The following is a 23,654-nucleotide window of genomic DNA, read 5'->3' as shown; positions in this document are numbered from 1 at the left end:
AGGGCCACAAAGAAGCCTCCCACATCATGGCTCTGATGGCCAGGCAGTCAGAGGTCCTCACGCTGCAGATGTGTTTATCAGGCTGGTGTGCTCACTGTGGAATGCTGTGGCACATTGATTCAGAGACAATACTTTCTTTCATTTTTATTCTGTAGGAACCTAGAAAGATTGTGCAATGAATGGTGATACTCAGGCTGCAGTGGTGACCTCACCACCCCCGACCACAGCCCCTCACAAAGAGAGGTACTTCGACAGGGTGGATGAGAATAATCCAGAATACCTGCGAGAGAGGAACATGGCACCTGACCTTCGCCAGGACTTCAACATGATGGAGCAGAAGAAGAGAGTGTCCATGATTCTGCAGAGTCCGGTAAGAGCCGCTGCTTCTCCAGTGCTGCCCCTCTGGCGCGCGGTTGTGTGTGTCACAGTCAGGTCGCCTTAACACAGGAAATCGGCGCCTCCATGTATGTGTTGTTGTTAGGAGAACTCTGTTTAGTTCAAGTTATCAGACAACAGGGGAAAATCTTCAGTGTCATAAAGGGTAGCAGTTGTTTATTTCTCCTTTTTACTCTCAATGCTTCTCAGTCTTTATTTATGGCACCTTTTAAAAATTACTGTTTCCTCCACAATACCTAGCTGGGGGCCGGGCCCATGGTAGGCCTCGGCAGAGCCTGATTTACTGATTGATCAGCTTTTGAACGACAGTCACCCCAACAAAGTGTCTTCTGTTTGCATCTCTAGGTAGAGGAGCTGTCTTTATCTTCCCTCATGGGGACGCTGCTGCTCTGTGGACCGCATTCTGCTCATCTATTCTTACTTTACTATCTTCATGTTGTGGGATGCCATTGGCAGATAGTCACTGACTTTTTTATTAATGTTTATTATCTCTTATGTGCTGTTCAAGGAATTAGCCCCTAACTTGATTTATTTGTTTGGTTGTTGTTATTCACATATTACTGAGGTGTAATGTAAAGTACACAGGTCTTAAGTCCGGCTTGATGAGTTTTGACATACATGTAACACCTGTGTAAGCACCTGGATGAAGTCTCAAACTTTGCATTCTAGTTGGAGATATGCAGTAAGGAACCAACAGAACAGTTGGATGACTAGGTTGTGTATGACTTGGTTAGGACAGGCCTTTTTTTCTCTTTTTTTAAAATCATTATTGTTGAGAGTATTACAGATGTCCCCCCTTTTACCCACCCTCCCCATGGTCCCCCTCCACCTGGTTCCGTCCTACCCCAGGCCTTTACCACCCTATTGTCTGTGTCTGTAGGTAATGCATGTAATCCCTCCTCGTCCCCTCCCCGCTTCCCTCTGAGATTCGTCAGTCTGTTCCATGTTGCCATGCCTCTGGCTGGTTCTATTTTATTCAGTTTATTTTGTTCATTGGATTCCTTGTTCATTTATTTTGATATTTAGGTTCAGTTGTTGACATATATTTATTGCCATTTTATTGTTCATACTTTTTATCTTTTTCCTTCCTCTTCCTCCTCCTCTTCCTCTTCCTCTTCAGGCCTGTCTGAGGGAGGAAGGTGAATCTGACTCGGAGAGGAGAAGGAGCTGGCTGCTGTGTGGGGGCATGGGGAGGATCATTCCAGGTTGAGGGAGGGGCAAACGTGCATTCCCAGGACCTGGGCGAGCTTGATGGGCTCCAGTGTGTGTGAGCTTAGGAGGGATAGGGTGGGAGAGGGAGGAGGGAGCAGGTCCTGGAAGGCTGGGGAAGCTCAGGTCAGGGGTTCGTTTTGCACTCAGAGCACAGCCGCTACTGGAGGGCTGCAGACAGGAAAGAACACGATTCAGTGCTACAAAACTCAGTCTGCTTTCGGAGTAGAGAAGGAAGCATCCTTTGGGGCAAGGGAGAAAGCCGTCTTCCAGGCAAGAGGTGACGGTGGCTTGGGTCAGGGCGCTGCTGTAGAGGTGGAGAGGGTAGGCTCATCTGAGTCTTATTTTGAATGTGGGATAAATAAGAGGAAGATATGAGAAGAAAAAAAGTATCAGTTTAACATCTAGACTTTTGGCTTGAACAGTTTTCCTACATAAAAGCAACAAATCACTAGGGATAGGGTGGAGAAAATAGACTTCCAGCACCTCGTATGTCAGGCACTGTGCAGACAGCCAAGTCCCTTTACAGTCCCGTCTTAAGTGCAGCATGGGATCCTGGAGCAGAGAGAGGACTAGTGCAGAGTGTAGTGTGTGTAGCACGTGTTGTAGTGTATGTTGAATTGAGCTTCCCTTAGAGCTGTATGTGGATTTGAAAACCATGGAAATAGATTGGTTTTTCAGATTGAGGGCCCATGAGGGCAGGGAGCTGTTGAACCCAGCTTTTGTATGCCCTGTGCCCAGCACACTCGGTGAGGTTTAGTAGGGCATCTGTCTGTGTCTCTCTTTACCTACAGCTGTGCATGTCTATCTGTATCCTTGCAGTCTGCATTGCCATCAAAGGTGGCCCCAGAACCATGTGTCAGTGATACATTTTTCCTTGCAGTCCAAGGCCCTGCCAGCTTTTCCCTCCCTCGACTACCACAGAGTATGATGGATGGCATTAGGTAGCATGGTGTGGTAGGCAGGGGCTCCTGACTCTTGGCATTCTTTTATGCCACTGAATTAATGCCACTGCATTTGCTTCTGTTTGCTTCCCTCAAGTGACAGGTGTACTTAGTCTGTCCCTTCGCAATCTATCTTTTCAGCTCAAGCAGTGAGAGACTAGAAGTAAGGTTAACATAGAACCAGCCATACAGCAGCCCTTGGAGTGCTTATACTCTGGGCTGGATAATCAGTGAACTCACACTTTCACAGTAAATATTATTTATAATTATTTGACAATATTTATTTCTTTATAGGATATGTGAAAATTATTTTAATAATTTTTGAGGAAATTATAAATTACGTGTATTTCAGTAGTGACTTCATGTTAAAATTTCCATCAACCCAACTTATTAACCTTTCTGCCTAATTTAGGATTATTTATGAAGGGTGAATATATTAGGGTTTCTTTTTTAACTTTAAAGTAATTTAAAAACTGTATTATGAAGAAAATACTGCGAAGCGTAAAGTAGAACATGAAAATTACTAGTGATTCTGTCACAGAATTACAGTGAGCATTTTGATGTATTTTAGTCTTTCTCCGTTTCCATATGCATCTGCTCTTAAACGAACTGGTTGTGTTGCTTTATAACCTTTTAACTCAAATATATGTCAAGAGTACATTTATGCCATTTCCTTGGTCTTTCATGTTGAAAGTGCATAGCATTCCATTGTCAGGTGCAGCGGCTGCCGACTGTGGTCCGTGAGGCCCGAAAGGTGGGCGGCTGCTGGTGAGGTGGGGCCGTGCGTCTCATTAGTCTTCTGCACTTTCACCTGTGGGCACACCTGTTTTGCCTTCTGTCAGTACTGCTGCGGTGAACATCCTTACAGATAAGCCTTGAGCACATCCCTAGGTTTTCCTTAGAAAGGACTCCTGGCAATAGGATGCCTGCCCGAATGTTTAAGCTTTTATATTGTTAAATTCCTTCCAGAAAGAATGTACCAATTTGTGCTTCAAGTAGTTATATATGAGAGTGTCCACCCACCTCCCTAGGACTGGATGAAAACAAACAGGAACTCAGTCTGCGTGAAAGTTACCCTTGCCTTGTCCAGAAACACAAAGGAAATGGTGTCTCACTGTTGGAATTTACTGTTTCCTAGGCTTTCTGTGAAGAGTTGGAGTCAATGATACAGGAACAGTTTAAGAAGGGGAAAAACCCCACCGGCCTGCTGGCGTTACAGCAGATTGCAGACTTTATGACCACAAATGCTCCGAGTGTCTACCCGGCGGCCCCCCAAGGAGGAATGGCTGCCTTGAACATGAGTGAGTACCTCCTGACTGTACGTGCTGTCATTTCCCAGGAAAAATTTCCTGAAATACATGTAATACATAGAATCGAGTTTTTTGAAAATTAATGTGTTTTAGTAAAAAATAGGCTGTAAGCCTGAAAATGTCTTGAATGTAGAGGGCTCCCTCTTTTATGAGCCAGTGAGACTTATTTTTCAGGCAGGTGACTTTTATATATACATAGATTGATAGATAGATTTCAGAGAGGAAGGGAGAGGGAGAGAGATGGAAACATCAATGATGAGAGAGAATCATTGATTGACTGTCTCTTATACGCCCCCTACTGGGGATCGCGCCTGCAACCTGGGCATGTGCCCTGACCGGGAATCAAACAGTAACCTCCTGGTTCATAGGTCAACACTTAACCAGTGAACCACACCAGCTGGGCCACATGACTTTTTATGTGGCTTTTCAGACCCTGTGTGAATTAAACTGAGCAGAAATAATGGTTGTAGGTAGCACATTGATTTTGCCTGAACTCATTTCAGTCAGGCCAACGTTTCTTACCCACCATTCCTCACTGCTGCTTGCAAATAAGTGAGAAACAGAAGAATTCCAACAGAAAGCCAGAGGGAAAATGTTGAATTTATTGGGTACATGTGAGAATGTGAGCAAAGAATGATTAGTTGTCAAAGGTGGAGCCCAGGGTCACTGGAGCATCAGCTGATGTGACCCCTGTGTACTGGGCCTGGGTCAGGCTCTGGTGGGTCCGTGGATGGTCTGCTTCTGAGTGACCAGCACCAGGGCTTGGTTTCCGTTAGGTCACCTGGCATTTGCTGTTACCTGTCTGTTCCATGGTGTTCTTAGAGGTGGACTGACATTCACCAGAGTCATAGCTCACTAACTTCTAGAGACATTTAATTTACTAACTCAAACCTCCCTCTTGAGGTCAAATAGTATTAAGGAAGGTTTTCATAGGGATTCTTAATGGAGTCCAGTGACATTTCATATGAATTCGATAAGAAAAGAATAATGTTATATAGTTACTTGCATATTGTCTTCTAATCAGAGGTAAAGGAAAATTTATTTTAAGAATGTCATACCACAAAAAGAAAGGGAGAAAGAAATCTAAACTTAGAAACAAATTTTAACCGTTTTTGTAAAGTATAACATATATAGATGGCATAGAACAAATGATGTATAACTCACACATGACTTTAAGATGAACACCTTTATAACCACCACACAGGTATAAACAGAGATTTACCAGTCATCCACTCTCTTCACTATTAACCTCTTTTTAAAAAAATATGTTTTTATTGATTTTTATTTATTTATTTATTTAAAAAATATTTTTATTGATTTAAGAGAGGAAGGAAGAGGGAGAAAGAGATAGAAACATAAACGATGAGAGAGCATCATTAATTGGCTGCCCCCCCGAATACCCCCCTACTGGGGATCGAGTCGCAACTCGGGCATGTGCCCTTGATCGGAATCGAACCTGGGACCCCTCAGTCCATAGGCCGATGCTCTATCCACTGAGCCAAATTGGGTAGGGCTGTTTTTATTGATTTTTAGAGAGAGAGGTTGGGAGAGGGAGAGAGAAACATCAATTCATCCACATCGATCAGCTGCCTCCTGCATGCCCCCTGCTGGGGATCGAGCCCACAACCCACAGGATTGGTTACCTCCTGCACAAGCCCTGGCTGAAACAGGGATCAAACCTGAACCCAGGTACTTGCCCTTGACCAGGAATCGAATCCATGACCCTTCAGTGCAAGGGCTGATGCTCTAATCTCTGAGCTATACTGGCCAGCACTATTTTAGCTATATTTTCTTGAATTGGTGTTTAGTATGTATTTTGTTGCTTTGCTTTTGTTATGTGCATAGTGGATTTTCTTGGTTTGTCTTTTATAATTGTCCTTTTCCTCAAATCCTTTTTATCCCTTTTATTTCCTTGATTTAAAAAAAATTATTTTTAATTTTTCTCCAACTTTTTGTTTAGCAAATTATTTTTAAAATTATTATTTTATTTATTTTCCTAATTGTATTAAATGTTGTTTTTTTCACTTTCGTTATTAATGCCTTTCTCTACCTTGTTATGAAATAATAGGTTATCATTTTCACCTGTTTTGTGGACGTGTCTTCTTGTGTGCTTTCGTTGTCTGTAGGGATGTGATTCTGCCCTTTTTTGTATAGTAATTTTTGTATGGTGTGAGCATGCTATTTTTTTGTTTGTTTTTACATGAAATTAGTTTTCAGGAAAGTTTTTCCAAAGTCATGGGTCTAGAGCTCCCTCTTGTTTTGTGTTTGTGAAGTGCTGAAAAATGGCAGCTGATTGAATGAAATCTGGTTCTGCTCCCTCCAGTGCTTTTATCCGGACCATGTTTTCCTTCTCTTCTCTTCTCTTTTCTTGATGGTCTGTGGTAGTCAGTTTGGGTTTTGATTTCTATGAATTTCTTAGTGTGAGACTTTGTCCTGAAAGACAGTTGTGGGTAGCGTGGACGAAAGCGTGAGGAGCTCCTTCTGATTTCAGCTGCCCTTCTGAGCCTGGCCCTCTGAGCTTCCTAATGAATTCTTTTATTATTTACTGATTTATTGAGGATATTTCCCAGTGATGTTTTGAAAGAGTTGAAGGGACGGGGAGAGACAATGAGAGAAACATTGATTCGAGAGAGACACATTGATTGGTTGCCTCCTGCACGCACCCTGACCAGGGCCGGGGGACAAGCCTGCAAGGTAGGTATGTGCCCTTGACCACAATCGAACCCTGAACCCTTTAGTCCTCAGTCCAATGCTCTATCCTCTGAGTCAAACCAGGTAGGGCCCAGGTGAGTTCTTGTTGGTTCTTTTGGGAGTCTCAGGTTTGACACATGGTCCATGCTGATAATATGCGTTCTGCCTGTGACAACCCTGTCCCTTCTATTTTCTGGTTCACGGGCTCACTTTGTCGTTACCTCGTGTGTCGTAGAAATCATCTTTGGGGTTTGGTTTTGTTATCCCTAGTTGCTCCAGTTAGTTTTTGTGTGGGGTTGGGATAGAGATTTAAGAAGATTCAAAAACTATACTGCTACTGCCACTGTCTTTTGAAAAATCTTCCAAAACACGGTTTTGTTCCTGACCTGAGGAGGCACTCCCCCTTTCCTCACGAGGTCTGATGGTGGTGGCCGGCTGTGCAGATGCTCCTGTCAAGTTGAGGATGTTCCCTTCTGTTTCTGATTTGCTGAGAGCCTTTATCTTGAATGGATGTTGACATGCTTGTTCTGCATCTACTAAAATGATTCCTGGTGTTCCTCTTTAGTTTGATATGGTAAAGTACATTGATTGGTTTCTGAATGCTGAACTAACCTTGCATTCTTGAGATAACTCCCCCTAGTCATGATGTGTTCTTTTCATGTAATGCTGGATTACTTCCTAAACTTTTGTTAAGTAATTTTTAGTCCTATGTTCATGAGAAGTATTGGTCTGTCTTTTTCTTGTAATGCCATGTCTTTGTGTGGTTTGGTGTCAAGGTAATGCTGGGCCAGGCAGAATCAGTTGGAAAGTGCTCTGGAAGAGTTTGTGTAGAACTAGTATTATTATTTCTTAAACTTGTGATAGAATTCACAGTGAAGTCATTTGGCCTGGAAATAGGGCTACTCAGAATATCTGTTTCTGCCGAAACCAGTTTGGCTCAGTGGATAGAGCGTCGGCCTGCGGACTGAAAGGTCCCAGGTTCGATTCCGGTCAAGGGCATGTACCTGGGTTGCGGGCATATCCCCAGGAGGAGATGTGCAGGAGGCAGCTGATCGATGTTTCTCTCTCATCGATGTTTCTAACTCTCTATCTCTCTCCCTTCCTCTCTGTAAAAAATCAATAAAATATATATATTTTTAAAAAAAGAATATCTGTTTCTTACTGAGTGAGCTTTGGTAGCTTGTGTCTCGTAAGCAATTTGTCTATTTTATCTAAGTTAAAAAATTTGCTGACATAGTTGTTTATATTACCCCTTTATCCTTTTTTATTTTTATTTTTTAAAAAATGTTTTTGATTTTAGAAAAAGGAAGGGAGAGGGAAAGAGAGATAGAGACATTGATGAGGGAGAAACATCAGTCGGCTGCCTCCTACACGCCCCTGCTGGAGATTGAGCCTGAAACCCAGGCATGCGCCTCAATTGGAAATCAACCGGTAACCCTTTGGTTCACCGGGCGACACCCATCCAACGGAACCACACCAACCAGGGCCTTTATTCTTTCAATGTCTGAAAGATGTGTAGTGATGGCCCCTCTCCACTTCCTCACACTGGTAATTGATATCGTGGCTGTGTTTTGTTGATGAGCCTGGAGGCGTATTTCATTTTGTTTTCATTATTTTATTTCATTTTTAATCTCAAGACAATGATTTACTCTATTATTTTTCTGTTTGAGATCTGCTTTTACTTTTATTATTCCTATTTTCTTTTCATCTTGGATTTAATTTACTCTTTCTAGTTTCATAAGGTAGAAACCTAGATTATTAAAAAAAACCGTTTTTAAAAATAAATGTTTAATACTATAACTTTCCTTCTGAGCTTTGCTTTATTGCATCCTACCTATTTTGCTATCTTTTTGTTAATTGATTTCAACTTGATTGTATTAATGTTGGGGAATACGGTCTTTATGAAATTGTCTTTGAGTTTTTGAGACTGACCTCATGGTGTAGTATGGAAGATTAACATCTCGGAACGGTTATTATTTGATTTCCTTTTGGTAAGACTTATTAAATTTTTGCACTTCGTATTTATTTCAGGTCTTGGTATGGTAACTCCCGTGAACGACCTTAGAGGATCTGATTCTATTGCCTATGACAAAGGGGAGAAGTTACTGCGGTGTAAGCTGGCGGCATTTTACAGACTGGCCGATCTCTTCGGGTGGTCTCAGCTGATCTACAATCATATCACCGTGAGTACTGGGGGAGATAGTCACTGGCTGGTGAATGACTGGCGTGCGTCTGCTCCCACCTCTTCTGTTTGGGAGGAGAGGGAGCCACTGAGCTCAAGTAAAGCTTGGAAGAGCTTCCTCTGGTCCTGACGGCAGAGCCAGTAATCTGAGGACTCGCCAGTTTGAATGAAAATGATGAGAACAGTGATTCTTTAGAACTCCTCTCTTGCGTGCTGACTTCATAAATGAGTGTTTGCCAAATGCAGGCAGTTTTAAAAATCTTTTTATGCTTAAAAACCTAAGACTGGAGCTATTTTCTTCCCATCTCTTATTTTACTTCTTTAGCTACTCTAGTTTTAGCCATTTTTCGACATTATCAGGACCTTTATTTTCTTCACTTCATTCTGACAATCATTATTTACTGGGCGTCTGCTGTAAGCATTTACTGTTCTGTACGAAACGTTGTTCTCACTTTGGGTTCCATCACTGAATGAAACAAGCCCTGCCTCTGTGGGTCTTCCCTTCTACAGCCAGTCCGTCTGCCCATATTTGCTCCCCGTGCTGTCAAGCAGGGGTTCAGGGTCCATCGTTTCAGGAGCCCTTTGTCAACACCGTCCTCTCCCTCCCTGGACCTGAGCAGCCAGGTCTGCCTGCAGAGAGCTTCACAGCAGAGCCCCTGGCCATCTCCATACATTTGCAACCGGGTCTCCAGGGGACCCCCCACTGCCTGGCAGCTGTAGGCAACCATCTCTCATAAGCTCACTTACGTTTCCTGTGCTTTCCTCTCTGAAATTCCTGACCTCCTGCACCCAGCAGGTGACCCTGTGGTGTCACAGAGAAGATGGGAACTCCTTGCTGAACCCACTCTCTACTCCTCACCCCGCTTCAGTGTCCCTGTCTCTGCCCAGACACGACCTCCTGCCTTGGAATTGCATTCCCTTTTTGCCGCGTTCGCTTCCCAGTGCACTGTCGGGGGTTGGTTTGTTGTTTTTCTCTTCTGTGGAGGTAGCCTCTTTAATTGTTTCCTTCTTTTGATTTTTAAACTTGTTCCAATCTTCGTTTTTTCATTTATTTTTTTATTGGATATTTTAAATTACTAATACAGTTCCTGCTTATAGTAACAAGTGTTCCTTACACAGATGTCTAAAGAAGAGTTGTAACTGCCACTACTCTCCTCTCCCCTGAGACAGCAGTGTTAGCAGCCATTTGGATTGTTTTGCCCTTTTTTCCTACTCAACACGCGCACACACACACACGGAGATGTTTTTTACATGTGGACTGGACCTGTGGTGTTTAGTTCGGCTCCAATCTGGACTTAAGGAACGCTGAATCTTGGAGGTGGTGGCCTGGAGCCCACCTTTGTCACCAGTGCACTGTGCTTCGGGGATGGGACATGGGTCTTTGCCAGAGATACCAATTACCCTCCCGCCTCTTCTCCATGTGGCCCTAAAGTGAACTTTCCAAATGCAAACCTGACCCTGTCGTGTCCACACTGTCATGTTTGTAGAATGTCACCCCTCCCAACTCGTCCCCTTCGTTTCTCCCCGTAGCAGTGACCTCAGCCATACTTTACATTTGTGTCCGTCGTCCACACCTGCCCTCGGTCTGTATGAGCCCCTTGAAGGGAGTCCCTGTGTGTCTTGTGCTGTGTGTGCCCAGGGGCAGGAATTGTGCTGGGCACCGAGTAGACGCACACATACTCTCTGATGAACGACTGCGTGAAACCCCCAGCTGAGCTGAAAGTCTATCCCAGTTAGACTGTCCCACAGAACTCCATGGGCCTTTTGATGGTTGGTCAGTGTGTCCAGTTAGCCCTCCACAGCTGCCAGCTCTGTTCCTGTGTCTGCGTGACAGTGGCTGGCATCGTGTAGAGATGTAATGTGAAATGGTACAGCTATAAGAGGAAATGTAATCCTTAGCTTTAATAACATCGTCTCATTCTTTGGAAGTTTAAAAATGTTTATCACTAGTCCTGTTATGAATGCTATGTAAAGAAGGTTGAATTGCTTCAATTGCTTGTGTCTCCCCTCCCCCCTTAATTATTTGGGACTTTGGGACTAAATACTGAGTAAAAATTAAATTGAAGTTACCAGAACATTTCCTTTATCTTGTGAACTAGAGAATCTTTGAGGAGGAAAGTTTGTGTTTTTAAATTATTTATGGCATCCTTTTTTGTTACAATCTAGGTGTTCTCATATAGACACTTAACAGAAAAGAACTATTAGCAGTATTTATCAGTGTAATCAAAGGTGCTAACAGGTCATTGTGCCCTTTCTTTGAACAAGTACCATGGGATTTTCTGCTAAAGAGACTGAGAAATGCTAACAGGTGTTAGAGGGTTAGAGACACTTGTCTGAATTCGATCTGTTTTAAGATCGCATTGGATTTAAAGAAGCGTTGGTGTCAAGAGACAGGGTTGCCCAATTGGCATATGGGCTGGGTTTCCTCTCTTGGTGGCAGTTGGCTGATGCAGGGTTTTTATGGAAAAACCTTAATTCATCTCGGCTCAGCTCCAAGATGGTGTGGAGCCCACTTTGTGACCAGGGCACTGTGCTTCGGGGGTGGGATGCCTGTCTTTGCCAGAGATACTGATTTCCAGCGAGTGACCTGAAGATGTGTGACCTTAGAGTTTGTTCCTTGTACACAGAAGGGGCATTCGTCGTGTGGGAGGACATGCAGGAAAGCCGGCCCTCGTCCACCAGGGACCAGAAAAGTGACTGAAATGTTCTTTTCCCATTGTTACTCTACATCTGTATTTAGCACTTTCTCTTTGCTTCAGACTCAGAAAATTGTATATTATAAGATTTTCCCACTAAAATATGTAGATCTGTTAAGCACACTCTTAGAGATAATGTTAAGGAGCTAAGTGAAAGAAGAAAACACGATACACAAATACATTTACTATAGCCTTGTCTATAATAATATATATATATTTTTAATTTTAATTTGTTTTTCTCTCTCTTTTTTATTTTAATCATTCGAGGATATTTTTCCATTGACTTTTAGAGAGAGTAGAAGAGAGAGGGAAAGGCAGAAATATCGATGTGAGAGAAACACATTGATTTGTTGCCTCCTGCACGTGCCCCAGTCAGGGCCTAGGCCGGCGAGGAGCCTGCAGCCGAGGTACGTGCTCTTGACCAGAATCAAACCTGGGACCTTTCAGTTTACAGGCCGATGCTCTATCCACTGAGCCAAGCCAGGTAGGACAATAATGAAACATTTTTAGAGTCAAACAGTAGGTGGGAAATGGCTCAGTCATCCAACATTGGTCTGAGGGAATGTTGTACACCAACAGGGGCTCTGAGCGTGCTCAGGCAGCAATGCAGCGCTCTCCTACGTGTGCTTTTGTGATTGTTTGTTGTCCTGCAGGTTTTGCGTTCTAAAGACAAATCTGTTTGACTTTTAGAAAGTGAGCTTTAGTTTTCATTATCATTACCTGAGGAGTGACCGTCTTTGTGCATGCCATTGGTCAGTTACCATGAATGTGACCAAGCTGCACTTCATGTACGTGACACATGACCGCAGTAACAGCTCTACATTGTGTAGATGTTCGATAAGCCTGTGAGTTTGTGGCCTCAAAGAGATACAAATAATTTCAGTTGAATTTTGCTCTAACTCTGTCATGTCCCCACAGACCAGAGTGAGCTCCGAGCAGGAACACTTCCTCATTGTACCTTTTGGGCTTCTCTACAGTGAAGTGACTGCATCCAGTTTGGTAAGAATGTCCTTTCTCTCTCGGGCGTCATGACTGTGTAGGTCACGTTACTTAATTATAAACCCCTTCTAATCCTGTTAGACATAGAAAACCTAAGGAAGAAGAGAAACTAGTGTTTTGCGTGATTAATTCAAAGAAAAACCTTTAAAAGTAGTTATAAACACTAACATTTGGTTTAAATAATTTTTAGTTAGGGTAATTGGAAGTCCTTTTGACATTGATAATTTTTGTTTCCTCATCTTCAGGTGAAAATCAATCTGCAAGGAGATGTTGTAGACCGTGGAAGCACTAACCTAGGAGTCAATCAGGCTGGCTTCACGCTGCACTCGGCGATCTATGCTGCGCGGCCGGACGTGAAGTGTGTGGTCCATATTCACACGCCGGCAGGGGCCGCGGTGAGTGGCCTCGCACTCCCCCTGCAGTTTGTAGTTGTTTAGTGAGAGGCTCTGCACATTTCCCTGGAAGTGCCTCTTGTTGCAAATAAGTCCTTAGACCTAACTTAGTTGGATTAAAATATTTTTTTACTCACTAAGTTTGACTTTCTTAAAATACTTTTTTTCTTTTAAGGGGTCTGAAATGCCCATTAGACTTCCATATTAGAAAGTTAGAGCGTGTTGGCAGTGGAGGTCAGATGTCAGTGTGCTGAACACTGCTGGGAAGTGCAGGACAGCAGTGAACTTACAGAGCCTTTGAGAAGAGGGAAGGCAGGATGGGTGGTAAGTAAGGGTGCTGTGGGCTCAGGAAAGGGTTAGTGGGACTCGAGGGCCTGGAGGGTGCTGATGGGCTGTCGGGGAGGAGCCCCCGGAACCCAGGCTGCATCATGACTGGGGAAGTCAGAAGAAGGCAGGCATTTGGGGCAGGAGGGCACAGTAGTGCCGGCTGTGGAGAGCAGGCCTCCAAGCCCACAGCCCCCCAGAGGCCTGCCCAGCCCATCACCCAGCTGCGTCCTGCTGTGTGCACGGGTTACCCTGACAAAGCCCAGGCCTCTCGGATTGAAAATGAGCATTCCAGTTGCAGGGACAGTCATGTGAAAACGAAACACTGTCTAGAATTGGCTTTTTATCACCAGTCTCATACTTTAGTGACTTCATGGGCCTGTTTGTACAATAGATGATCTAATTGATTCAATAATGCTGAATTTTAATATCTTTTTTAAATTTATTTTTTATTTTTGTTCATCCTCACCTGAGGATATTTTTCCATTGATTTTTAGAGAGAGTGGAAGGGAGGGGGAGAGACGCAGAGAGAGAAACATCGATTAGTTGCCTCCTGCACGCCCCTTCCTCCCCCCTCCTCCCCTTTGGCGCAGGAGGATCCAGCCTGCAACCGAGGTCCATGCCCTTGACCAGAACCGAACCTGGGACCCTTCAGTCCGAGGGCTGATGCTGAGCCAGACTGGCTAGGGCTTGATTTTTAATCTCTTGATGTTTTAATGTCATGCATGTTGGTTTGTTTAGGTGAGTGAGTGACCTGGTTTATTTTACTTCGAATATGTGGTTCTTGATGTCAACATCAGTTTTATTAAGTATCACATTCTCTGAAGGATGTGATTTTTTCTTAAAACCCAAGAACCATCGGAGAGGTATCTTTGCGAATATGGCTATAAGCAGCTAGCATGTAATTTGTTTCAAAAACTATCAAAAGTTTACTTTGTAAGGAAATTTCTTCTTGTAGGTAAGGAAATTTCTTAAAGCTGATACTGTGAAAGGAATTAAATATTATATTGCCTTTTTTGTGGTATTGTCTTTTTATATAGTTTTATTGATTTTAGAGAGGAAGGGAGAGGGAGAGATAGAAACATCAATGATGAGAGAGAATCATTGATCAGCTGCCTCCTGCACGCCCCCTGCTGGGCATTGAGCCCACAACCCAGCCATGTGCTAACCAGGAATTGAACAACCACCTCCTGATTCATAGGTTGATGCTCAATCACTGAGCAACACCTGCAGGGCAACACCTGCAGGGTTTAGATGTTGTTGTTTTTTACCTGAATAAATGTAAAGAAATTGTACAGTATAATTATCCTCAACTTTTACAAATTTGCTTTGATCTGATTTTCAGGTGTTTTGGTCTCACCTGCAGTCTAACCTGTGCACACAGCCGTAGAGCACTTGCCATGCTCTCTGGTGCATTCAGAGGAGGCCGTTGCCTGTCCTCACAGATCCGGGGCTCCCTTGTCATCCAGTCTGAGCTCACAGAGCATTAGCATCAGTGTGGAGAAATCCAGAAAGATGTGGGCTTCCTCTTGGGCTCTCCCAGCTGAGTGAGAGTCTGCATTTCTAACTGTGCATTGCACTAAGCCCCAGAGTAATTTTTTTAAGCTCATGGGTTCATTTATTTCTGAGAAGAGAACAAAGTTAACTCTGTTCCACTTTTGTATTTCTTCGAGGAAAGACTTACCCTGTCATCAGTCAGCGAGGCTTTCGCTCAGTGTGACTGCTTGTTCTCCAGGTCTCTGCGATGAAATGTGGGCTCTTGCCCATCTCCCCGGAGGCACTTTCCCTTGGAGAGGTGGCTTATCATGATTACCATGGGATTTTGGTTGATGAAGAGGAAAAGGTTTTAATCCAGAAAAATTTGGGTCCTAAAAGCAAGGTCAGTAGGCATGTAACCTGGCATTTAAATTATGGAGGGAAGAGGAGAGAGAGAAAGCATCAGTGTCTTTAGCTCCATGGAGCTCTCGTGTTCCCCTCAGGTCCTCATTCTCCGGAACCACGGGCTGGTGTCCGTCGGAGAGAGCGTCGAGGAGGCCTTCTACTACATCCACAACCTCGTGGTTGCATGTGAGATCCAGGTCGGTGCTGCGTGCCGTCTGCGGGGGTCTCGGGTTTGCAGGTTCCCAGAACCTCTGATGCTGGTTGGCAGGGGGAGTCTTGGAGCAGTCTCTGCCAACTCTGAGCTCATGGATTTGGAAATCGAACAGGGCAGATGCCATTTCACTGATTTAGTTTGGCAAATGGTAGTTTTTATTTATGGAGTACTGTGGATACAGTGTGTGCCAACCCCTGTATCAGGTGCGTTACATATGTTATTACATGGGGTTCATTTGACCCTCGTGGCATTCCTTCTGAAAAAACAGGTGCAGAGAGCTAGAAACTTGCCATAGTCTCACGGCCGTAAGTGCCACTTAAGCCACTTGGTGGCAAGTGCTGCCCAGCCCCAAGTTTGTTCTCCTGACCTGCGTCTGTGCAGCCATGCCTTCCTCCCCGTTCTGCTTCTTACGCTCTTGAGAAGTAGTTTACATTTCTCCTCCAAGTAGGTGGGCCCAGTGTTTTTGTCAGGCTAAAGAAAAACTTCTGAAAATAACCTTGTTTTTAAAAATTTATTATGGGTTTATGTATTCATTTAAGATATTGATTGATTGATTGATTGAGAGAGAGAGATGGACTTGTTGTTCTACTTACTTATGTATTCGTTGGCTGATTCTTGTATGTGCCCTGACTGGGAATAGAACCCACCACCTTGGTGTATCGAGGTGATGCTCTAACCTACTGAGCTACCTGGCCAGGGCTGAACATAACCTTGTGATTAGTCTATCACTGTCCATTCTACATTTCTCATTCTTACACTTAGGGGTTTGACATCTCTGTGTACGTGATTTCCCACAGTCACCTGTGCTCTCAGTAAGGAGCTCAGACTGTAATGTTTGCTTGTTTTGAAAAGGTTCGAACTCTGGCCAGTGCAGGAGGGCCAGACAACTTAGTCCTCCTGGATCCGGGGAAGTACAAAGCCAAATCCCGTTCCCTGGGGGCCCCGTCAGGGGAGAGCACCGCCTCGCCTCCCAAGTGGCTGATCGGTGAGCAGGAGTTTGAAGCCCTCATGCGGATGCTCGATAACCTGGTAAGGACGTGGCTACCACTGCGTGATAATGGTGTCCTTCTAAAGCTCAGGTGTGTGGGTGACTGGGCACCAGTGAGGTAGTGTGGTGGAGTTGCTGTCCTCATGCAGCATCTGAGCACTTGCTCCTGAAAAATCACCCAGCAGCACTTCTAAGCTAAATCACCATAAAGTAGAGTGAGAACTTCTTTGTTTTTTAAAGATAATCTTGTTGGGGCCCTGTGGGGACAGAAGCACGGACTCGCCCTGCTCTACTGCAGGCCGCCAGCTCTGGGCGGAGGGTGGCTCAGCGCCTTCCTCCCACACTCACGCTCTGCAGGGGGCTTTGAAAGCAGTCGGCAAGGATTTTTGTTGTTGGTGTTAACAGGAAGTTCTAGGTGTTTGGAGGCCAATTACTGTTCCACAGACATTTGCTGCTGATTCACTGTGTGCCTCGCCCTGACTGCAGGGGCCTGAGCCCAGACACAGTGGGGCGGGGAGGGGGGTGCTCTGGCGTGATAGGGGTTCTGCGTGGACATGGCAGGATGTGGTCCACTAGTATGTGGGGTTTCAGTGAAGGCCTTCATCCTTTTTCACAGATCAGGGAGAACACTTTAGGTAGAAGATGGCACTTGGAAATGACCTCATAGGACAGGTAGAAACACGACAGGCTGAGCTGGGCGAAGGTGGGCATCACAGCAGAGGCTGCAGCAGCACTGAAGAGAGCGGTGGGGATGGGAACGTGCCTCCAGGTCCGCCTCTGCCTTTGACATGGTCTTTAATTACTCAGAACAAGTCTGTAGGGTCGGAGCCGCCACATTGTAAGGCAGATGGCTCTGTAAGGCAGATGGCTCTGTGAGGGGCCCTTTCATGCTGCGCTGTCACCTCTCAGATGCCCTTCCTACTGGTAGGCGTGAGGACCTGTCCTGCCGTGTGGGACAAGGGACGCTGGGAAGGGCTGCAGTCCTTGTGTGGGTGTGTCCCAGCCCCACTGGGACACCGTCCAGCCTCACTTAAGACGGTCCAACCTTTGGAAGAGGCCGCACATGGGACGGGTGGCTGCAAGAGGGTTACCTTTCCTGAAGATTGTGGAAAACAAAGAATTCATGGATCTGATTCAGGGTGTGCCCAGGGGCTGTGTCCACAAGAGTGGGTTTGGTCAGTGAGGGAGCAGAGGGCAGAGTCTTCCTTAACTTCTGAATTCAGTGCTCGGTGAAGATGGTTTGCACTAACTGACCATCTGCTCTTGAGCCTGTAGCCATGAACAGGACATGGCTCTTGCCCTAGTCAGGGAGGTGCAACCCAGCACTGCGCTCTGCGCCCTGGCAGCACGCCGAGAGCTGCAGGCAGAGACTCATGGGCCAGGGTTGGTCAGGGAAGCAGGACAGGGAACCGCTCACCGAGGAGATGGAAGGACGTTGGAGTCAGGCGGCAGACCAGGGGTGTGCAGCCTCAGGAAAGGCAGCTGGAGAGGGCTTGAGCGCGGGGCAGCGGTGGCCCAGTCCTATAGCCCTTCTCTCCTCCTGGCAAACACTTGGACGTTTCACTCGCTTGTGCCTAAAAGTAAGTGGAGAACAGGAGAGAGGACAAGAATGAAGAACAGCAGCCACCCATCTTGTGCACTCAGTACATTCTGGAAAATGGAGAAGAAAATCTAAATTGGGCAGTAACTCTGATTTGATAGGGGAGGAAGCTAGAGGATGAGAGGCTGAGCTGTGGACCTTCAGCACCGCAAGGCTTCCAGTGCCTTCTTATGGGCGGATCTGTGACTGTTTCTGATAGTAGCAGGCCCCGTGCTTTATAAGAAATAAACTGGACAGCGACCACTGATCACAGTCCAGGATTCAGTTAGCATCCTCAGCAGTCATATGTTTGCTAGTCATTGAATAGGTTAGAGAGCAGCTAGAGATCCTCACACTGTGAGAGTTCATTTCAGCACACACAGAAGAAATGCTCAATCCCACAAAAGCAAGATACAGTGCCAGTTTCTCAAGGAAGAAAGGAATCCATTTTTTTTTTTCTTAAATGTTTTTATTGACTTTAGGGAGAGAGGTAGAAACATCGATGAGGGAGAAGCATTAACATCGATCAGCTGCTTCTGCACGCCCCCGACTAGGGATCGAGCACACAACCCAGGCATGTGTCCTGACTGGGAATCGAACTGGTGACCTCCTGGTGTGTGGGTCGATGCTCAGTCACTGAGCCACACCAGCCAGGCAGGAATCCATATTTTTAACTTAGCCATATAATAGATCTGAAGTCTGTGTATTGCCTCTAATTTTGGTTTCACGGCATTTAAAGGGAAGAATACAGACCAAACCCACACGCTGGGAGGGTAGAATTGTGTGGAGGCCCGGTGGTCTATCCTGAGGCCTGGAGATGCCTCCGTCCTGGCCGTCCGAGCAAGAGGACGTGTGATGAGTAAGCCAGTGTTTTCCGAAGACAGTCTTCCTGGCTGAGTCATCGTGTTAGCCTCGGCCGAGTGTGAGCATCTCCGAGCGGGAAATGGCAGCATCGCCTCTTCCCAAGGACTGAGGAGGAGGCAGCAGCAGCGCAGGGACTACTGCCGTCCTTTTCTTAATGTGTTAAAGGATGGTTGGTCATGAAGGTGGCCCTGCACAGGGAAGCAGCACCCACAGGAAGGGGAATCCCCAGACTGAGGAAGTGCATGTTGCTGGCGTATCGGCCAGTGGCGCCGGCCCGCCTCGTGACCGCCCTGCACTCCTTGCAGCCCCAGCCTCTGGCTCCCCGTGAAGCGGCCGGGAAGGACTTGATCCAGATGCGAGGCTGTGGGTCCACAGTGCAGGGGCAGCTGAGCTCACAGGCTGCCAGCAGTCGGGGTCAGCTGGGCCGGGTTCTTGGCAGGCTCAGCGGGGGGAGGCCTCACTGCCAGGCTCTCAGGTGGTGGTCAGAGTCCATTTTCTTCCATCTGTAGTGGCCATGGCAGCTTGCTTCCTCAGACCGTAGTTCACAGAGACTCAGGATGGGCACCACACTCATCTACCGCATCCTGTCACTGCCAGTTCCACTGGTGAGGAGCCAGGCACAGGGCCCGTCCACAGTGCAGCAGGGAGGGCACTTCAGGAGGCGGGCCATGCGCATCACCAAGCTACGCACAGACAGGAGGGCTGATACCCACCCTTGCCTTGGGGATGCTGCCTGTGGGACCAGCAAATAGGCTGGTCCTGCACGGGGCCGGGGGTGGTGGTGGGGGCGGGGCGGGCGGCAGAGCAGATTGAATGGCTACGAGGCAGAGTCAGGGTTGAACTGAATGTGAAGTTAGTGTCAGTGGGACAGTCATCTTGTCAGAACCAGTTGCCACGAGGCTTGCTTGTTTGGTCCTCCCTGGAGCTTATCATGGCGTCTAAACTGGGACCTCAGCATTCGGTAGGTTGATGAGTAAAGTCTGTATTGTCGCCAACAGCAAGTAAGCCAGGTTTTTAAAAATTTTAAACTTATTGAAATACAGTAAACAGGAGAGTATACCTATTTAAGTATTCAGTTTATTAGTTTAAAAAACTGGGTGGAATCAACACCCAATCAGAAACCAGCACCAGCACCTCAGAAGGCCCGTCCCCTCTGAGAGCCACTTACTCCGCCCAAGGGTGACACCATCCATCGTAATGGGATCAGGCAGCACCCCCTTTCCCGTTGGTGTCTCCCTCGGCACCATCCTCAGGTTCGCTGGGGCAGAGTTCTTCTCGTGCCGCTTCCCAGTCCATGGTGAGCATGCCTCACGCCCCTGCCGACGGACTCCTGGTTGGTTCCAGTGGGGGCTGTTAGCAGTGGGGCTGCTGCTGGCTTGCAGGGCCTTTGTTTTGGTGAACGTCTTCGCCTTTAGGTTGGGCTTGTACTTGGGGTGCAGTCGTTGAGTTGGAGGTGCCTGCGTGCAGCCTCTGGGGGATCCCACACAGCGTTCCCTGAGGAGCTCTGTGTTGAGACGTGGACTAGTGACTGTTCACTCTCTTGGTCTCCAGGGTTACAGAACTGGCTACCCTTACCGATACCCGGCTCTGAGAGAGAAGTCTAAGAAATACAGCGACGTGGAGGCTCCCGCTAGCGTCACAGGCTACTCCTTTGCTAGTGACGGTGATTCGGGCACTTGCTCTCCTCTCAGACACAGTTTTCAGAAGCAGCAACGAGAGAAGACAAGATGGCTGAACTCTGGCCGGGGCGGCGATGCCTCTGAGGAAGGGCAGAACGGAAGCAGCCCCAAGTCGACTAAGGTGTGGACGAACATTACACACGATCACGTGAAACCCTTGCTGCAGTCTCTCTCGTCCGGTGTCTGCGTGCCAAGCTGTATTACCAACTGCTTGGTCTGTGCCTACCTTACTGTTCCTAGTTAGATGATGTAGAGCAAGTGGGGCAGCTGGGGCTTCGGAGGCTTTGGGAACCAGCCCTGCGGCCCCGACTGAAGGCGAGCCTTCCCTTTCACCGTCTGTATCTGAACCAGTGCTCCTCTCTGCTCGAAACTGCTTAAGATACTGACCCCCCCAGTGACTGCCTCTTTACCTAGTGCGTCCGTAGCCAAAGGTCCACCTAACGTGTGCATTAACCTAAACCCAGGAGCTGCCGGCGAACTCACACTGTCCTCAGGGAATCTTACTACTTCACGCACCAAAAGGCAGTTCAGTCATAGCCTGTTGTTCAGTGTTGTGAATGCCGGTGGTTTCAGTAAGTCACTAACTGTTCTTTAACGTCTCGAGTGTTTTCTTAAGCAGTTTCTCCTCTGGGTCCCGGCCTACTCTCGGCCGGCCAGGTCCTCCTCGTTAGCCTCCCCTGCTCTGTCCCAAAGCCTCCGAACGCTCTCAGCAGCTGCCTCCTGCATGGACTGTGCATGTGAGTAGACCGCCATCGCGGAGTCTTCTGACTCCTGCCGGGGGCGGCATGACCCCAGTGCAGCGCAGGCCACCGCGGGCACCAGCGACAGAGGGTTGCTGCCAACGTGCTTCACGCCCGTGTTCACCAGCCCTGAGCCGCCCTCAGGTCCCGGCCCTCAGCCGCCTCTGTGAAGACGGTCTTCACGGCCCCGCACCGAGCCCGGGACAGCCGTGCTCCTGCGGTGGAGTCCTGCGCGCACACGGAAGCGGGCACAGACCCACCGCTGCACGGTGGTGTGTAGCGCAGGCGAGACGGGCCCAGACTCGGGGGCCCCAGGCAGCGAACGGCTCCCCTCATAACGCTCTTACTTCGTAGACGTGTCGAAAAAGAGGCCTGTCTCCAGGTGGCTGGCGTTTTCCTGGCGCACAGTTGGTGAGAGCCTCTGTGCCCCTGAGCCGACATGCCGCCCACACGGGCAGAGGCCCAGTGCTGAGCCCGGCCTCCTCTCCTTCTCGCCCCCGGTCCCCCCTCCTTCCCCTCTGCCCCTCTCTCCCTTTTTTTCTTTTCTCGTGGCCTTTGTTTCGTTTTTACTGATGTTGCTTGTTCAGGGGAGTGGGCCCGAACGACTCTGCTGCTGTCAGTACATGTGCCGGAGGCTGTGCCGAGTTTTCCCGAAGTGTGTGTGTGGCAGCAGCTTTGAGCTACGTGTACTCTTAGCGTGAAAAAGTGTGAAGCGAGTCGGGCGTGTTAGTCAGTGTGTGTGGAGGGAGGCCCTGGGCAGCATTGCGATGTGTTTCTTGTTCTGGATTGACACGCCCGTACCTGCGCCCAGGTGGGTATGTTCACTTACAGTGATAGTGTCACGCTCCTGAGGTTGCCGTTTTCCCGTTTTGATGGAAATTATCTTTAATGAAAGGCTGGCGTTGTTTAATCTGAAGATGCCGTCAGTGAGTACCTCCCAGCGCACGCCCATCGCGCCCCCGCAGTGGCTGAGCATCGCTCCGTGGCTTCTCCACGTCTTACGGTTATGGCTCTCTTAGTGCCTCTTGAAAACACCCCGAAAAGAATAACATTTGCTCTCGGAGGTGGGCTTGTTTTAACACTCAGCGCCTCCTCATCCTCCCAATTACAATGTGATGAAAATGGTCATATCTGATTGGAAATTTAAAAAAAAAGTGAAAGGCGCAGGGTGCTGGCAGTGTGCCCGCTGCCTAAGACGGCCTTCTAGTAAGGATCCCAGCGCTCCGAGCTCCTGTGGGATATTTTTGTAACACTCAGAGTATGAAGTTATATAAAATATTCGACATCACCAAATCTTCCCCAGGTGCCTAAGCATTCATTCCACGATTTTCTTGGGTTGGAATAGCTATGCAAACAGTGCATTCTGATGCTGTAGTTTATTTTAAAGCAACACTTTGGTGATGCCCACTCTTGCCTTCCAATGCGAGTCTTCCCTCCCTCTGGGTAGCACATCACATTGCTTTCCATGACCCTGTCATCTCATGCTTCCCGCTGGCTTTGGTGTTGACGATGCTCAGAGCGGTGAACCAATGTGCTCTGAAGGGCCCCACTGGCTAGTCTGCGGGAGTTAGGGGCTCAGCTCTCGTCAGTCCATGTGAGACCCCACATTTCAGCGGGGCTTTCTCAGTGGCTCTGGCCGGTCGTCATGACTCTGGCCTCCGCCATTCCTGGTTTCGGTCTGGACATGCTCCTGCCCCCTCCAGCCGCTGCGGTGGCACAGGGTATGGTCATTGGTTCATCCTCTGTGATGCTCAGTGCATGACCAGATGTGAGATCAGTTGGACAGATTGGGTGCTTGGTGCCACCTGTTGCCGTCCCAATTCTGACATTTTAACTCTTCTTGATATTACAGTGGACTAAAGAGGATGGACATAGAACTTCCACCTCTGCTGTCCCTAACCTGTTCGTTCCATTGAACACAAACCCGAAAGAGGTCCAGGAGATGAGGAACAAGGTGCGTACTCGTGTGCGGAGGCGGAGGCTGCAGTGGGTGGACGGGGTGCTGGCTGCTGCAGGGCAGAGAGCGCGTGCGCGCGTTGAGGACTTCTGCTGCCCCATGACTGCAGCTGCGGCCCCTCTGTGCGCCCGTGCTGTGCACTTGTGGCCCGTGAGCAGCCTTCACCTTGGACTGTTCACAGTGTCCCGGTAAGAGGGACACGTAGGGAGTGTGCCCTCGAGTGAGTGAGCGCTTGCCCACGTCACCAGAAGGGGAAGGACGTAGGAATGGGCCCTTCCTCCCTTCAGACCCAGGCAGTACCGAGCGGGCAAGGTGTGGGCATGCTGCTGATGTGTTCCTCCTGTTGCTGCCCTCAGATCCGAGAGCAGAACCTGCAGGACATTAAGACGGCTGGCCCCCAGTCACAGGTGTTGTGTGGTGTAGTGATGGACAGAAGCCTCGTCCAGGTGAGAACTGGGAATTAGTCTTGTTATTCTTACGCAGTCTTTGTGAAAAAGCTTCATGATGAGCAATCACAGGCACTTTTCCCTGAGTCGTAGGCCAAGCACGAGCACGCCCGGGGCGTGTCCCCTCCAGCGCTCGGTGCAGTGCATGCCTGTGCGGGTGGCA

The 23,654-nt window shown here is 47.6% G+C and overlaps 1 protein-coding gene across 9 annotated transcripts in view; it reads left to right on the top strand.

Annotated features, from left to right (window-relative positions):
* Nucleotides 1–23,654, top strand: part of ADD1 (adducin 1) — a 77,261-nt gene that overhangs the window by 44,794 nt on the left and 8,813 nt on the right. For 5 of the 9 annotated variants that reach the window (XM_081091903.1, XM_081091908.1, XM_081091902.1 and 2 more), the window contains exons 2-12: nt 156–370; nt 3,688–3,850; nt 8,582–8,733; nt 12,347–12,427; nt 12,673–12,822; nt 14,879–15,022; nt 15,123–15,221; nt 16,091–16,267; nt 20,221–20,469; nt 22,941–23,042; nt 23,402–23,491. In XM_081091903.1, the coding sequence (XP_080948029.1) occupies nt 176–370; nt 3,688–3,850; nt 8,582–8,733; nt 12,347–12,427; nt 12,673–12,822; nt 14,879–15,022; nt 15,123–15,221; nt 16,091–16,267; nt 20,221–20,469; nt 22,941–23,042; nt 23,402–23,491 (1,602 nt within the window). In that variant the 5' untranslated portion in view covers nt 156–175. Of the gene's footprint in view, nt 1–155; nt 371–3,687; nt 3,851–8,581; nt 8,734–12,346; nt 12,428–12,672; nt 12,823–14,878; nt 15,023–15,122; nt 15,222–16,090; nt 16,268–20,220; nt 20,563–22,940; nt 23,043–23,401; nt 23,492–23,654 lie in introns of all 9 variants that reach the window. The other 4 variants (XM_081091901.1, XM_081091905.1, XM_081091906.1 and 1 more) reach the window with 1 other exon arrangement.

The sequence above is a fragment of the Myotis nattereri genome (genome assembly GCF_964212035.1).
Source record: "Myotis nattereri genome assembly, chromosome: 1".
Classification (NCBI taxonomy): domain Eukaryota; kingdom Metazoa; phylum Chordata; class Mammalia; order Chiroptera; family Vespertilionidae; genus Myotis; species Myotis nattereri.
This window is presented reverse-complemented; position numbering and strand designations above follow the sequence as displayed.